Consider the following 17,360-nt stretch of genomic DNA (forward strand, 5'->3'; position numbering starts at 1 on the left):
TACAAGTACGAACTGCAGGCAGTACTGGAGACCCCAACTGACAAGCTCTACGGGAACCCCGCCAAAATAACGGATAAGACCATCCCGCACAACAGACCGGACATAACCCTTGTTGACAAGATGGAAAAGGCTACGTACCTGATTTACTTAGCGGTGCCGAACACTAGCAATGTCCAGAAATCCCATGAGGGAAAAAATTATGAAGTACACGAACCTCAGACATGAAGTGGAGATGTGGCATTTGCAAGAAGTATCGACCATCGCGATCATCGTATCAACCACCGGTATGGCGCCAAAGACTCTAAATGCCAGCCTAGCAGTTCCTTGTAGGTGTTCTCCCAGAGAACACCTACAAGGAACTCCAGAAAGTCGCAATCCTGAACATCCATAGGATAGTCAGAGATTTCCTCGCCCAACATTAACACCAGACTTTACAACCAACCTGTGCACTTGGTAGCAGTACCCATCACGATATGGAAACCCCCCAATCATGGAGAAATAATAATAATAATTAATGTTCTTCTTTTATGAACAGCAGTCGGTGGAAGGGGTTGGGTGCGGTTATTTGTTATTTTTATTATTATTATAAGTTTTTTAGCGGAAGTCAAGGCTTCCGGTGAAAAATGGCGTTTGTCAAGAGGAAGTAGGGTTGAAAGTCACAAACAAACCCATGAGATTATAAAGCCTGTTGATAATGACAATATTGTTGACGTATTGTGTGGGAGAAATGAATGTTTTACCAATTCTGTTGTGTTGATTTATTCATTATTATTTTTTTTATGTTGACCCTTCGGCGTTGATGCTTTTTGGTTCCCACTTTGAGAAATTTCGGTATGTGTTCATTTTGAAAGATTTGATCGGTGATTTTATAAAAAGGCAATCTTATGTTGAAGGTGAGCTGTAAATGAAAGTTTTGCTGAAATGACCCGACAGATGACCTACTTATCTTTTTTTATACCCCCCGCCTCAGCTTTTCTTGTAGGTCCGCCCATTCGGTATTTTCTACGCGTTTGAAAATTGTGTGGAGTGATGACCATAGATTTATCAAATTGCGACGGCAAAGGTGTATGTGGATATAGGCTATGTTACCAGACGTCCTTGTTTCCGAGGACATATTCTAGTGTTTATGGTGTCCTTGGATGCCCTCGCTGATTTTATACTTGAATCGTGCGCATTATAGCCTCAGTTGCTGATGCGCCAATAAAATACAAACAAACAAACTTGAATCGTAGTTTTTTTGTAATTTAAAAAATCATCTCATCATAAAGTAAATTTTCATTAAATATTCTGTGAGTTTCACCTTCGGTCAATACAGCAGAATAAATAAAAACGATGCTGTGGTTACAGGTGGTTGCATTTTGGACTGTTATCCCAAAATTACTCAAGTGGACTCTATTATCATTATTTGTCTAATTGAAAATCGATAATAGTAGATTATTTGATCAATTCATGAATTTTAAAGAATTTGTTTCTGAGAAAAAGAAAGATGATAATTGGGAACTTAATTAGCCCATGGAAAGTGGACTGAATATTTTAATTAATGCAAGAGTCCCGAGGTATGTTCCCAGCTTTTAAAAGTTGCTCAATACAGATTTTAAATTTGCATTGGAACTTAGAGCTTGTATTTTCATTAATTAGCAATCAGTGGAGCAACATTGGAAATAAAATGGAAACAAATACTTTGAATAGTGTTTTGTTGGTTACTTATTATATAATAAGAAAATGTATTGTAAAACATTTTATAATTAACCCCCAGGGGCTTACAACTGGTGAGTATGAGCTTGGCACACTTAGGGTCCTGAGCTGGATATCATCATTCTTCTCTTTCTTGGTGATTCTTGTTCCTCTCTCTCTCTCTCTCCTTCTCTCACTCAAGATAACTCAGAAATATATATTTTTTTGGCTGGCGCAAGGAAGCCTCAGGCTTCCTTGCACCATACGGCTAAATATAATAATACTTACTTTATAATCCAAAAACTCACTGAAAACGATTGGCAATAACAAATATGTATTGTAAATTTTTAGTAATACATATAATTTTTAAAATGCCTTCATTTTGCCCTCATTTTTAAAACTAAACATGTCCTAGTTTTTTCCCTATTTTGTTCTGGCCTTTGAATTCTAGATCTGGTAATCCTAGAACAGGCATGTGGAATTTGACTGACTGTAGCAGAAACAGTCACTACTGACTGCTAATGCATTCACAGTGGCCTGTAGTTACAAAATATAACTATTTTTTAAAAAAATTAATATTAAACCTGTAGTTAGTGTGACACACAGTATCAGCTTCAGATTTCATTTTGGTGTGCGTGATGGAGTTTTCTTTCCTCCTGAAGTATGAAAATAATCAAACATAGGGTTATTTTTTATTTTGGTTGTTAGTGTCTGTGTCCACATAAGAGTCAGACATGGGTATTGTGTTGAGATGAACAATACACCTGTTATTAACTTTATTATGCTAGACTCCTAAGGGGTTATGATGTTATGAATGATTTTTAATTTTTGTTTTGTTTTGTTTTGTTTCCTTGTGTTGTTGTTACTTTAGCATGGCTACATCAAATATGTCTGGCTATTTGTTTATAGACAGTTTTGATATACCATATTTAGTTGATTCTACTACTGCAACAGTTGTGTTGTAGTGTACCCTGAAACTTTTTATTTTGTAGTTATTTTGCTGAGTTGGTGCCATTTTAATGTGTTTACTCAGAGTTGTGTATAATTTTGGCCACCTAATAGAAACAATCATATTTCTATATAACAAATTTCATATTTGTTAAACAAAATAAATAATTTTGTTTCTGTGAGGCAGCCATTGCTTTTTCCTCACATGGAACAAAGGCCTTTGTTCCATATGAGGTCTGATTATCCGAGTTCTCGCCGATTATTTTCAGCCTGGTCTCTGCTTGTTAACAGGAGTGACTGCTTCTACAGGGATGGGATACACTTAAACAGGAAGGATGCAAGAATATTTGCTGATTCTATCAAGACAGTGTTAGGTGGGTCGGAAAACTGCTAGCTTGGAGGAGGGATACACGGACTAATAGATTAACAGTAGCCGCTGGAAGAGGTGAAAGCGATTCTTGCACTGCTTCGATTAGAATGAGTAGCAGCCTGGAAAACAAGTTGCAGGGTATTTCAGAGACTGCTGGGAGTCATTGCGGTACAAATTAACACATGGGTTGTGTTAAGAATAAGAACAAGTGCATGTATACTTGGGTATACACCAATGCTAGGAGTTTAGTAAATAAATTTGATCAATTTGAGGTGTTGGTCAAAATATCAAATGCAGATAGTGTTGGGATATCAGAGACGTGGTGTCACACAGATATAAGGAATACAGAACTGGAATTTGGGGAGTACAATGTGTACAGGAAGGATTAGACATGATAGGAAGGGAGGAGGGGGCTATGCTATTAGTTAAGAAACACACAAAATCCAAGGAAGTGCAGCCAGTCGACATCGCTGGACAGTGCAGTGTTGAGTCAGTTTGGTGTGACATAAGCACTGGGAGATAGTGTTGGGATATCAGAGACGTGGTGTCACACAGATATAAGGAATACAGAACTGGAATTTGGGGAGTACAATGTGTACAGGAAGGATTAGACATGATAGGAAGGGAGGAGGGGGCTATGCTATTAGTTAAGAAACACATAAAATCCAAGGAAGTGCAGCCAGTCGACATCGCTGGACAGTGCAGTGTTGAGTCAGTTTGGTGTGACATAAGCACTGGGAGATAGTGTTGGGATATCAGAGACGTGGTGTCACACAGATATAAGGAATACAGAACTGGAATTTGGGGAGTACAATGTGTACAGGAAGGATTAGACATGATAGGAAGGGAGGAGGGGGCTATGCTATTAGTTAAGAAACACATAAAATCCAAGGAAGTGCAGCCAGTCGACATCGCTGGACAGTGCAGTGTTGAGTCAGTTTGGTGTGACATAAGCACTGGGAGTGTGTTATAGGCCTAATGACTCTGATGAGTATAATAAAAAACTGTACAGGGAAATAGTGGGCCAGCAAATCAGAGAGTCTTATAATGGGGGATTTTAATTTCCCGGATATTGACTGGAATTTGTGGTTGGTCACTCACACACTAGCAAGGCTTTTGTGGATTTATTGTATGATTTTTTTTCTACATCAGCATGTTCCGGAGGCAACTAGAGGGAGTAATACTCTTGATATTATTATCAGTAGTGATTCTTCATGCATTAAGAATCTTCATATAAAGGAACCACTAGGTGGCAGTGATCATAGTGTGTTGAAGTGGGATTTACTCAAAGAGGTAACTACCATCAGAGGTAAAGGGAAAGGTTTTTGTTTTCGTAAAGGTGACTACGGTGGTCTGAGAGTGTAATTAAATTCTATATGGTGGGACCAACTGATGATGTTACCAATAGCATATTCAAAATGGGAAACATTCAAAGAATTAATCTTGGAAGCTACTAGGCTTTACATACCAACTAAGAAATAATGTTTAAGGTTTAGGCCTAAATGGATGTCAGATGACCTAATGAGACATGTGGCAGAGAAGAAAAATGCATGGGATACATATAAATTAATGGGTGACATGGATGCCTGTGATAAATATAAACTTGTCTGTAACCAGTCACCAAGGAGATTAGGCAGGCAAAAGCAGATTATGAGAAATCTTTGGCAAACGTTGGAAAGAAAAACAGCAAAGAGTTCTTTATGTATGTAAACCCTAGAAGGAAAGGGATGAATCAGATTGGTCTATTGGATATTTATGGTTCAACTGTTGATGATCCTGTTTAGGTGGCTCACAAACTAAATGAGTAATTTGCGTCTACATTTGCACATGAGGAGTTATTCAGGGAGCAGAATGCCAGTGGTGAATTAAATTCCGGCAGTGATCTAGATGATTTTGTAATAACTGAGAGGAAAGTGAAGGAGAAATTGTTGAAGATAAACATTAAAAAAGGCACCCAGGTTGGATGGGATCTATCCAGTTATATTAAAGGAGGCAGCAAAGGAAGTAAGCAAACCCTTAGCCATAATTATGAGAGCTTCCTTGGACTCAGGGGAGGTGCCCATGGACTGGAGATGTGCAAATGTGACCCCAATTCACAAAGGAGGATCAAAGGGCGTCACAAGTAATTATAGACCTGTTAGTTTAACTTCTGTTCCAGGGAAATGAATGGAGGCACTGGTTACAGCACTGCAGGATCATCTAGACAAGACTTCAGTTTCGCTTGAACACAGCATGGTTTTGTTAAGGGGAAGTCTTGTGTGACCAGTTTGATTGGATACTATGATGTGGTTACGTGAGAACTGGATGCAGGGAAATAACTTTGATATCATATATTTGGATCTTAGAAAGGCTTTTGATACTGTTGCACATGGAAGACTGCTGCACAAATTGGAGTAGTGTGGCATTGGAGGCAAATTGCTGCTATGGATAAAGGGATGGTTGAGTGGGAGAAGGCAGAGAGTAGTAATCAATGGACACTGCCCTTCGTGGACTAATGTTATTATTGGATCAGTCAAGGTTCCAGGTTGGGTCCATTGTTGTTTTCTGTATTTGTAAATGATATTGTTGATGGTATATCAGGCTTAATGTCCAAGTTTGCAGACGATATGAAGGTTGGCAGGGTTGTTAAGGACACTAATGACAGTATGCTGCTGGAACGGGATCTAGAAAAGTTGAGTAGATGGGCTGAGAGGTGGCAAATGAAGCTTAACATTGACGAATGCAAAATACTACCAAGTACTACATATGGGAAGCAGTAACCCCCCGAGTAACGTATCAAATGTGTGGTACTACACTGACAGTGGTAGAGAATGAAGAGGACCTGGGGTAACTGTGTAGGCAGATATGAAGTTTTCTGAGCAGTGGAAACAGTCTGCAAGAGTAGCTCATGGTGTCTTGTCAATGATAAACAGGAATTTTTCTAGCAGGGGGAGGAGTGATTATCCCCTAGTATAAGTCAATGGTCAGGCCATACCTTGAGTACTGTATATAGGTCTGGAGGCCTCATTTTAAGAAGGATGTAGAGCTTTTGGAATGAGTACAGAGAAGGGCATCAAGATTAGTGAATGGAATGAAGGGTTGCTCTTACAAAGAAAGGCTTAAGTTTTGCAGATTATAGTGTCTGGAAACTAAGTACCTGCAAGGTGATCTGATTGACGTGTATAAAGCCTTGTATGGTTTGAGCATGCTCAGTGCTAATGGGATTCTTTGTGTTGCTTAGAATAATCACCTGGGAGGGCATAAATTCAAATTGAGGAAAGACAGTTGTAAGATAGATGTGTGGAAGTTTGCCTTTCGCCAGCGGGTATAGTTGATTGGTGGAACAGACTTCCATCTTTTGTTGTGGAAGTTGATAGCCTAAATAAATTTAAGGTTGAGCTGGACAGGTATTGGGAATGAATGGAGGGGTGAAATGGGAGCAGTTTTTTTTTTTTTTTTTTTTGGCTGATTCTGCATAAGCTTGCTTTCTTGCATCTTATGCCTCTACTAATGTTACCACAATAGGTATGATGAAGAATTTGAAAGGGCTGACAAGCAACTGGCCACTGTCCTCACCAGAACAATGGCTAATCATGGCACCCTTGATCCCACAGTCGAGCAAGAGTATGCAGGCCAGTTACTGCAAGTAAAAAGAGACAAAGAAAAGCAACAGGAAGCAAGACAATGAGACTGGAAGCATTAGCAACCCTGTAGAGTCTCAAGAGCAACGAAATACATCTAATGACAATGCCACAGCCCTGGACCCAACACTCCCTGATGGCCCTATCATAGACCAGGTCCTAACTCTGAAGCGAATTGAAGGACTTTATGGCTAACTCCAATAATTGCATAACTACAACCCTGAGAGGAGATATAATTACCATCAGGTCAAAGATGGAATAGTTACTGCTGAATAAGAACTTTGAATGTGAGAAGGCTGCAGCCAAATTAGAGGCTTAAATGGAGGAATGAGGAAACCAAATGCAACGTGCTCTTATTCATACATAGATGCACTGAGGACCGCTAACAAGCCAAGTAATGAGGTCTCCGGCCTGACAACCAAAAGAAAATCATTACTAAAACCCAAAATTTAGTTATTTTAAAACCTAATGGCAGCAAAGAAATTAAGTTTAGTGTTGAGGTCAAGAACACAGTCAAGAATAACCTGAAGAAGCATTTTAAACCTACAAGAATTAAATTGATAGTGAAGACCTGAAATGTTGGGGTACTGTTCTGCAGCAAGTGACCAAGAAGGCACCTTTTCTCTGTCTTGTGATTGATTGCTGGGTTGGTGGTAGTGGAGACTCCTTTGGAGAGATGATATATCATATCACACCTAATTATTTCAAGGTGTGGAGGGAGGACCCCGACAAGGACTTGAAGAGCAGGAGTGCTCACTGTGCCGCAGGCTCTAGTGATGATAAGAAGTATTGTGCTTTGAATGGTGACTAATTTCTTCTGATTTGCGACAACAGTTCCCAGGTGACACCTGACTCCTGCAGCATATGAGATGGCTAGGAGTCCTTGCTGGCATCAAACATGATTACTGAGGGGCCTTTTCTCCTCGTCTGTTCTGGAGTAAGGCCAAGCGATAAGATGGCAGGTTTTGAATGATGTGTTCTATTTCAATCAGTACCCCAACGTTTCAGGTCTTCCTTATCAATTTAATTCTTGCATCATTCAAAATCCTGCCATCTTGTCGCTTGGCCCTACTCCAGAACAGGCGAGGAAAAAAGGTCCCTCAGTAATCATGTTTGATGCCAGCAAGGACTCCTAGCCATCTCATATGCTGCAGGAGTCAGGTGTCACCTGGGAACTGTTGTCACAAATCAGAAGAAATTAGTCACCATTCAAAGCGCAATACTTCTTATCATCACTAGAGCCTGCAGCACAGTGAGCACTCCTGCTGTTCAAGTACTTGTTGGGGTCCTCCCTCTAGACCTTGAAATAATTAGGTGTGATATAATATATCATCTCTCCAAAGGAATCTCCACTACCACCAACCCAGCAATCAATCACAAGACAGAGAAAAGGTGCCTTCTTGCTCACTTGCTGCAGAACTGGACAGATGGACGACATCCACTAAGGGAGCAATTACAAAGAAATCCATCCCTGTAGTAACGTGCATGTTCCCAAAAGTCCTAAGCTGGTTATCCTCTGGCCTGTACACAGCGTACCTCCTTACAGTCCAAGGGGCGATACAAAAAGTTTGATGACCATGGGCATCATAGACGATTCATGCTGCCACTGTGGCACCAATGAATCTTTGCACCACATAATGTTTGACTGGCCCGACTACTAGGACTTGAGATCTATTTTGATCACAAAGATTATTAACTTGCCAAAGGATCGAGAACATATACTAATTCAGACCCATGATGATTATAAATACCTCACCACTTTTGCACAGTACATCTTTAACAGACAAAGCCTTGTGCAGGTGAAGTTTTTATGGCACCGGAAAATATAGAAGTTCTTTCTGTTTTATTAACTTAAATTGGTTTATTAACTTATTTTATAGAGTAGCTTTATATTCTTAGTTATGATACTTAGTTTAAATTTTTAACTTAGATAGAGATTTTGTAGGTTATTTCTTAGTATCGGTAAGGGTATACAATCCAAGTGTTTTGCAGCTCCGGCAAACAGGAAGTGTTTTGGCTATATTTATCCACTTTATTGACAAATTGTTATATTAAATTACTTTCTATAAGTAGCTTATAGACCTAGTCAAGATCCTTGGTTTATTCTGAATTGAGACAGTGAGCTTTTGGAAGTTAATTAATACTTAAGTGTCCGTAGGTTTACCGTTCGTAACTTGCCGCCATTGTTATACGACACAACGTTATATCCCAAACTAGATAGCGTTAGCTTAGTATAGTACAGTATATAATATTATCAATTAAACAGTAAAATTTATTAATCTTGTTAAACTTCATTGTCAATTAAATTGTACTTTTTAACTAAATACATATAACAACTTAGATTTACAAATGTAACATTATTAATTAATACATAACTTGATATGGAAGTTATAAAACGAAACTTGCAGATAATAATCGATACTGTTGAAAAAAAGCCGTGAATTAGGGTTGAATTTGAAAGTGTTTGCAATTCTCTCATCATATACTCCCTCCGATAGGAGGGAGTATATGATGAGAGAGTATGATGATGAGAGCCTTGTTGATCAATTCATCCCTGGAAAGATTGTGCAAGGCTCAAGGGGTGCAGTTTTTCTCAGCCTGGTCAGTGATTTGTTAACAGAAGAGACTGCTTCTACAAGGATGGGATACACTTAAATAGAAAGGGGTACAAGAATATTTGCTGATGCTATCGAGGCAGAGTTAGGTGGGTCAGAAAACTGCTAGCTTGGGGGGGGATACACGGACTAATAGATTAACAGTAGCCACTGGCAGAGGTAAAAGTTATTCTTGCACTGCTTCTATTGGAATGAGCAGCAGCCTGGAAAACAAGAGGCAGGGTATTTCAGAGACTGCTGGGAGTCATTGCGGTACAAGTAAACACATGTGTTGTGTTAGCGTAGCTAAGAATAGGAACAGGTACATGTATACACCAATTGCTAGGAGTTTGGTAAATAAATTTGATCAATTTGAGGTATTGCTCAAAACATCAAAGGCAGATATTGTTGGGATATCAGAGACGTGGTGTCACAGAGATATAAGGAATGCAGAACAGTAATTTGGGGAGTACAATGTGTACAGGAAGTATAGGAAGGGAGGAGTGGTTATACTATTAGTTAAGAAACACGTAAGTCTTATGATGGGGGATTTTAATTTCCCAGATATTTACTGGAATTTGTGGTTGGTCACTCACACACTAGCAAGGCTTTTGTGGATTTATTGTATGATTTTTTTTCTACATCAGCATGTTCCGGAGGCAACTAGAGGGAGTAATACTCTTGATATTATTATCAGTAGTGATTCTTCATGCATTAAGAATCTTCATATAAAGGAACCACTAGGTGGCAGTGATCATAGTGTGTTGAAGTGGGATTTACTCAAAGAGGTAACTACCATCAGAGGTAAAGGGAAAGGTTTTTGTTTTCGTAAAGGTGACTACGGTGGTCTGAGAGTGTAATTAAATTCTATATGGTGGGACCAACTGATGATGTTACCAATAGCATATTCAAAATGGGAAACATTCAAAGAATTAATCTTGGAAGCTACTAGGCTTTACATACCAACTAAGAAATATTGTTCAAGGTTTAGGCCTAAATGGATGTCAAATGAACTAATGAGACATGTGGCAGAGAAGAAAAATGAAAAAAGGTGACTACGACGGTCTGAGATAATATTTAAATTCTATACAGTGGACCAACTGATGACGTTGCCACCAGCAAATTTCAAAATGGGAAGCATTCAAAGAATCTATCTTGGAAGCTACTAGGCTTTACTTACCAACTAAGAAATATTGTTCAAGCTTTAGGCCTAAATGGATGTCAAATGAACTAATGAGACATGTGGCAGAGAAGAAAAATGCATGGGATACATATAAATTAATGGGTGACATGGAAGCCTATGATAGATATAAGCTGGTCTGTAACCAAGTCACAAAGGAGATTAGGCAGGTAAAGGCAGATTAAGGGAAATCTTTGGCAAAGGATGCAAAGGAAAGCAGCAAAGAGTTAGCATTAGCATTAGTAGAGGCATTTGATGCAAGAAAGCAAGCTTATGCAGCATCAGCCAAAAAAAAAAAAAAAAAAAAAGTAACATAAATAAATAAAAATAACCACTTCCACTTCACCCCTCTGTTCGTTCGAAATACCTGTCCAGCTGAGCCTTAAACTTATTTAGGCTATCAACTTCCACGACAAGGGATGGAAGTCTGTTCCACCCACCAACCACCCGCTGGCTAAAGGCAAATTTCCGCACATCTATCCTACATCTGTCTTTCCTCAATTTGAATTTATGCCCTCTCAGGTGATTTTTCTGAGCTAGAGGAAGAATCCCATCAGCATTGAGCATGCTCAAACCATTCAAGGCTTTGTACACCTCTATCAGATCACCCCGCTGGTGCCTAGTTTCCAGACACTGTAATTTGCAAAACTTAAGCCTTTCTTCGTAAGAGAACCCCTTTGTCCCATTCACCAATCTAGTTGCCCTTCTCTGTACTCGTTCCAGCAGCTCTACATCCTTCCTGAAATGAGGCCTCCAGGCCTGTATACAATACTCTAGGTGTGGCCTGACCATTGCCTTATACAAGGGAATAATCACCTCCTTATCCCTGCTAGAAAAATTCCTATATATCATTGACAATACACCATGAGCTACTCTTGCAGCTCGTCTGCACTGCTCAGAGAACTTCATATCTGCCTGCACCACCACCCCCAGGTCCCTTTCATTCTCTACCACTGTCAGTGTAGTACCACAGAGTTGATACGCTGCTCTGGGGTTGCTGTTTCCCATATGTAGTACTTTACATTTGTCAATGTTAAACTTCATTTGCCACCTCGAAGCCCATCGGCTCAACCTTTCCAAATCCTGTTGCAGCAGCATAGTGTCAGTAGTGTCCTTGACAACCCTGCCAACCTTCATATCGTCTGCAAACATGGACATTAAGCCTGATATACCATCATCAATATCATTTATAAATACAGAAAACAATAAAGGCCCCAATACTGAACCCTGAGGGACTCCACTAATAACATTAGACCACGATGAGCAGTGTCCATTGATTACCACTCTCTGTCTTCTCCCCCTCAACCACCCCTTTATCCATAGCAGCAACTTGCCTCCAATGCCACACTGCTCCAATTTGTGCAGCAGTCTTCCATGTGCAACAGTATCAAAAGCCTTTCTAAGATCCAAGTATATAATATCAAAGTTATTCCCTGCATCCAGTTCTTTTGTGACTGCATCATAGTATCCAATCAAATTGGTCAGGCAAGACTTCCCCTTAACAAAACCATGCTGTGTCCTAGCTATAACTGAAGTCTTGTCTAGATGATCCTGCAGTGCTTCTTTCACCAGTGCCTCCATTAATTTTCCGGGAACAGAAGTTAAACTCACAGGTCTATAATTACTTGTGTCAGCCTTTGATCCCCCTTTGTGAATTGGGGTCACATTTGCACATCTCCAGTCAATGGGTACCTCCCCTGAGTCCAAGGAAGCTCTCATAATTATGGCTAAAGGTTTGCTTACCTCCTTTGCTGCCTCCTTTAATATAACTGGATAGATCCCATCCACCCCAGGTGCCTTTCTTGTGTTTATCTTCAACAATTTCTCCTCCACTTTGCTCTCAGTTATTACAAGATTCTCTAGCTTACTGCTAGAATTGAATACACCTCTGGCATTCCCCTCGCTGAATAACTCCTCATGTGTGAATGTCGATGCAAAATATTCATTTAGTTTGTTAGCTACCCGAGCAGGGTCATCAACAGTTGACCCATCGATCTCAAGTGGACCAATCTGATTCATCCCCTTCCTTCTAGAGTTTACATAAGTAAAGAACTCTTTGCTGTTTTTCTTCGCATCCCTTGCCAAGGATCTCTCGTAATCTGCCTTCGCCTGCCTAACCTCCTTTGTAACTTGGTTACAGATCAACTTGTATCTATCATAGGCGTCCGTGTCACGTGTTAATTTGTATGTATCCCATGCATTTTTCTTCTCTGCCATATGCCTCATTAGTTCATCTGACAACCATTTAGGCCTAAACCTTGAACAATATTTCTTAGTTGGTATGTAAAGCCTAGTAGCTTCCACGATAAGTTCTTTGAATGCTTCCCATTTTGAATTTGCTGTTGGCAATATCATCAGTTGATCCCACTGTATAGAATTTAAATACTGTCTCAGTCCATTGTAGTCGCCTTTACGAAAGCAATACCCCTTCCCTTTACCCCTAATGGTAGTTACCTCTTTCAGTAACTCCCACTTCAGCACACTGTGATCACTGCCACCAAGTGGTTCATTTATCTGCAGATTCTTAATGCATGAAGAATCACTACTGATAATCAAATCAAGAGTATTACTCCCTCTAGTTGCCTCCCGAACATGCTGATGTAAAAAACAATCATCCAATAAATCCACAAAAGCCTTGCTACTGTGTGAGTGACCAGCCCCCAAATTCCAGTCAATATCTGGGAAATTAAAATCCCCCATTATAAGACTCTCTGATTTACTGGCCCACTCTATTTCTCCGAACAGTTTCTTATTATACTCATCAGAGTCATTAGGCCTATAGCACACTCCTACTCTCAATTTTGATCTCCCAATGCTTATGTCACACCAAACTGACTCGACACTGCACTGTCCAGCGATGTCGACTGGCTTCACTTCCTTGGATTTTATGTGTTTTTTAACTAATAGCATAACCCCTCCTCCCTTCCTATCCTGTCTATCCTTTCTGTAGACATTGTACTCCCCAAATTCCAGTTCTGCATTTCTTATATCTGTGTGACACCACGTCTCTGAAATCCCCACAATATCTGCCTTTGATGTTTTGAGCAATACCTCAAATTCATCAAATTTATTTACTAAACTCCTAGCATTTGTGTACACACAAGTATACATGCACCTGTTCTTTTTCTTAGCTACCCTAACACAACCCATGTGTTTACTTGTACCCCAATGATTCCCAGCAGTCTCTGAAATATCCTGCATCTTATAAGTTCTTTACCTATGTAAACTCTAGAAGGAAAGGGATAAATCAGATTGGTCCACTGGATATTGATGGTTCAATTGATGATCCTGCTCAGGTGGCTAATAAACTAAATGAGTATTTTGCATCTACATTCACACATGAGGAGTTATTCAGGAAGGGGAATGCCAGAGGTGAATTCAACTCTGGCAGTGAGCTAGATGATTATTTTAATAACTGAGAGGAAAGTGGGGGAGAAATTGTTGAAGATAAACATAAAAAAGCTACCCCAGGTGCCTTTTTTCATCCCATCCAGGCAACTGGATGGTATCTATCCAGTTATATTAAAGGACGCAGCAAAGGAAGTAAGGAAACCCTTAGCCGTAATTATGAGAGCTTCTTTGGACTCAGGGAAGGTATCCATGGATACTTCAGAGGAGGTATCCAGGGAGGATCAAAGGGCAACACAAGTAATTATAGACTTGTTAGTTTAACTTCTGTTCCAGGAAACTTAATGGAGGCGCTGGTTAAAGAAGCACTGCAGGGTCATCTAGACAAGACTTCAGTTATAGCTCGGACATAGCATGGTTTTGTTAAGGGAAAGTCTTGCCTCACCAGTTTGATTGGATACTATGATTTGGTCACAAAGGAACTGGATGCAGGGAATAACTTTGATATCATATATTTGGATCTTAGAAAGGCTTTTGATACTGATGCACATGGAAGACTGCTGAACAAATTGTAGCAGTGTGGAATTGGAGGCAAATTGCTGCTATGGATAATAGGATGGTTGAGTGGAAAAAGACAGACTGGTAATCAATGGACACTGCTCATCGTGGACTAATGTTATTAGTGGAGTCCCTCAGGGTTCAGTGTCTGGTTCATTGTTTTCTGTTTATATAAATGATATTGATGATGGTATATCAAGCTTAATGTCCAAGTTTGCAGATGATATGAAAGTTGGCAGGGTTGTTAAGGGCACTAATGACAGTGCGCTGCTGCAACAGGATCTAGAAAAGTTGAGCAGATGGATTGAGAGGTGGCAAATTAAGTTTAACATTGACAAATGTAAAGTACTACATATGGGAAGCAGTAAGCCCAGAGTAACGTATCAACTCAGTGGTACTACACTGACAGTGGTAGAGAACGAAAAGGACCTTGGGATAATGGTGCAGCAGATATTAAGTTTTCTGAATAGTGCAGATGGTCTGCAAGAGTAGCTCATTTAAGGAGGTGATTATCCCCTTGTATAAGGCAATGGTCAGGCCCCACCTTGAGTAATGTATACAGGTCTGGAGGCATCATTTTAAGAAGGATGTAGAGCTTTTGGAACAAGTACAGAGAAGGGCAAGAAGGTTAGTGAATGGAACAAAGGGTTGCTCTTACAAAGAAAGGCTTAAGTTTTGCAAATTACAGTGTCTGGTCACTAGGCACCTGGAGGCGATCTGGTTGAGGTGTATAAAGCCTTGAATGGTTTGATAATGCTCAATGCTGATGGGATTTTTCCTCTTGCTCAGAATAATCACCTGAGAGGGCATAAATTCAAATCGAGGAATGACAGATGTAGGATAGATGTGTGGAAGTTTGGCTTTAGCCAGTGGGTAGTTGGTTGGTGGAACAAACTTCCCTTTGTTGGGAAGTAGATAGTCTAAATAAATTTAAGGCAGAGCTGGACAGATATTTAAAACAAACAGAGGGGTGAAATGGGTGTGTTTTTTTGACTAGTGCTGCATAAGCTTGCTTTCATGCATCATATGCCTCTACTACTAGTAATGGTAATGCTAAAAAACAGTAAGGAGTCTATTAAACCACCAAGTGCAATAACTTAAGACAGATCCTGAGCACTCCTCACCATTAGCATTGACCACCAACTCATTGAAGCTCATCTGAACTGATTTATTCACTACTTCATCCAAATTCCATCAGGCTGGTATCTATAACTAAACCTGCAGGCAAGATCAATCATTTGGACTGTAACAGTACCTGATTTAGACTTTGAAACAAAAGGATTTGTCTATTTTTCCCCGAGAAACAAAACATGGATTGACACCTAAAACCAATACCTGAGTTGAGAAGTGACAATTTGATTATGACATCAATCGATTTGGGAAACCTCAAGACTTGGACAACTACCTTCAAGGGAAATTCACAACTCTACTCACCATGACAGAGACCATTGCCTCTTGATGATCCGCACTGGGTTCTGCCTCTCTAGCATGCTGCTGTAGTAAACAGTCATCCAAGAAATCCACAAGTGTTGCTAGTGTGAGTGACCAACCAAGAAATTCCAGTTGACATCTGGAAAGTTAAAATCTCCCATTATGAAACATTCTGATTTACTTGTCCACTGTATTTCTTTGTATTGGTGTTTGCTATATTCATCACAGTCATTAGGCCTATAACACAAGTTCCAGTCAATATCTGGAAAGTTAAAATCCTCCATTACAAATCAGAATGTCTTGTAATGGGGGATTTTAGCTTTCCAGATATTGACTGGAACTCGTTGATTGGTCACTAATACACTAGTAAGACATTTGTGGATTTATTGGTTGATTGTTTTCTGAAGCAGCATGTTCAAGAGGCAACCAGAAAGAATAATATTCTTTATCTGCTTATCAGCAGTGATTATTTGGGTATTAAGAATTTGTAGATAAATGAACCACTGGTTGACAGTGATAACAGTGTATTGATGTGGGATTTACTTAAAGATATTACTACCATCAGGGGTAAAGGGAAGGATTTTTGCTTTTGTAAAAGTGACTACAGTAGTCTCAGTTTTTAAATTCTATGCAGTGGGACCAACTGATGATGTTACCAACAGCAAATTCTAAATGGGAAGCATTGAGTGAATTAATTGTGGAAGCTACTAGGCTTTTCATACCGATTAAGAAATACTGTTCAAGGATTAGGCCTAAATGGATGTCAGATGAACTAATGAGACTTGTGCAGAAAAGAAAAATGCATGGGATTCATATAAATTATCAGGCAACACAGAAGCCTATGGCAGATGTAAGTTAGTCTGTAATCAAGTCACAAAGGAGGTTAGTTAGGCGAAGGCAGATTACGAGAAATCTTTGGCAAAAGATAAAAAGAAAAACAGCAAAGAGTTCTTTACTTATGTAAACTCTAGAAGGAAAGGGATGAATCAGATTGGTCTGCTTAACATAGATGGTTTGACTATTGATGATCATGCTCAGGTAGCTGATAAACTGAATGAGTATTCTGCATCTACATTCACACATGAGGAGTTATTCAAGGAGGGGAATGCCAGACGTTTATCATACTCTAACAGGGAGCTAAGTGCATATGTCCGTTCTGATATTCCCTGTCACAGACTTGGCAATTTGGAATCTCCTCTCTTTGATCTTCTCTGGCTTAAAATCTCTCTACCTCATTGTGTCAAATTCATCTGTTGTCTCTACCGTTCTCCCAACTCCACTAATCACTTGGAGCTCTTTGACTTCCTCTCTTTGCAACTTGACTTTCTCCAGTCCAACTTTCCTAACAGTGAAGTAATTTTCCTTGGTGATTTTAATGTGCACAACTCCAGCTGGCTTCCGTTTTCTAGTCACACCGACCCAGCAGGTCAAGATGCCGAGGCTTTTGCAATTACTAATGACCTAGCACAGATTGTTCATTTACGTACAAGAATACCGGACAATCCTAATCATACAGCCAATACGCTTGATCTTTTTCTCACAAACAACCCTTCTAAGTACACGGTCGAAGTGAGAGGTCCTTTAGGCACTTCAGATCACAACTTGGTGATTGTCTCCTCTCCAATGGAACCTTGAAT

At 39.7% G+C, this 17,360-nt stretch overlaps 1 protein-coding gene across 3 annotated transcripts in view; it reads left to right on the plus strand.

Annotated features, from left to right (window-relative positions):
• Positions 1–732: 732 nt before the first annotated feature.
• Positions 733–17,360, plus strand: part of LOC150076514 (trafficking protein particle complex subunit 11-like) — a gene marked incomplete at its 3' end in the record, with an annotated part of 510,629 nt that continues 494,001 nt past the window's right edge. Inside the window, 1 exon segment of one of the 3 annotated variants that reach the window (XM_090388020.1) lies at positions 733–831. Coding sequence is in view for 1 of the 3 variants with exons in the window: in XM_090388018.1 (XP_090244144.1) it covers positions 885–893 (9 nt within the window). 3 annotated transcript variants of the gene reach the window in all.

This window comes from Mastigoproctus giganteus, chromosome 13 (assembly GCF_048544385.1).
Source record: "Mastigoproctus giganteus isolate SK-2022 chromosome 13, ASM4854438v1, whole genome shotgun sequence".
Taxonomy (NCBI): Eukaryota; Metazoa; Arthropoda; class Arachnida; order Uropygi; family Thelyphonidae; genus Mastigoproctus; species Mastigoproctus giganteus.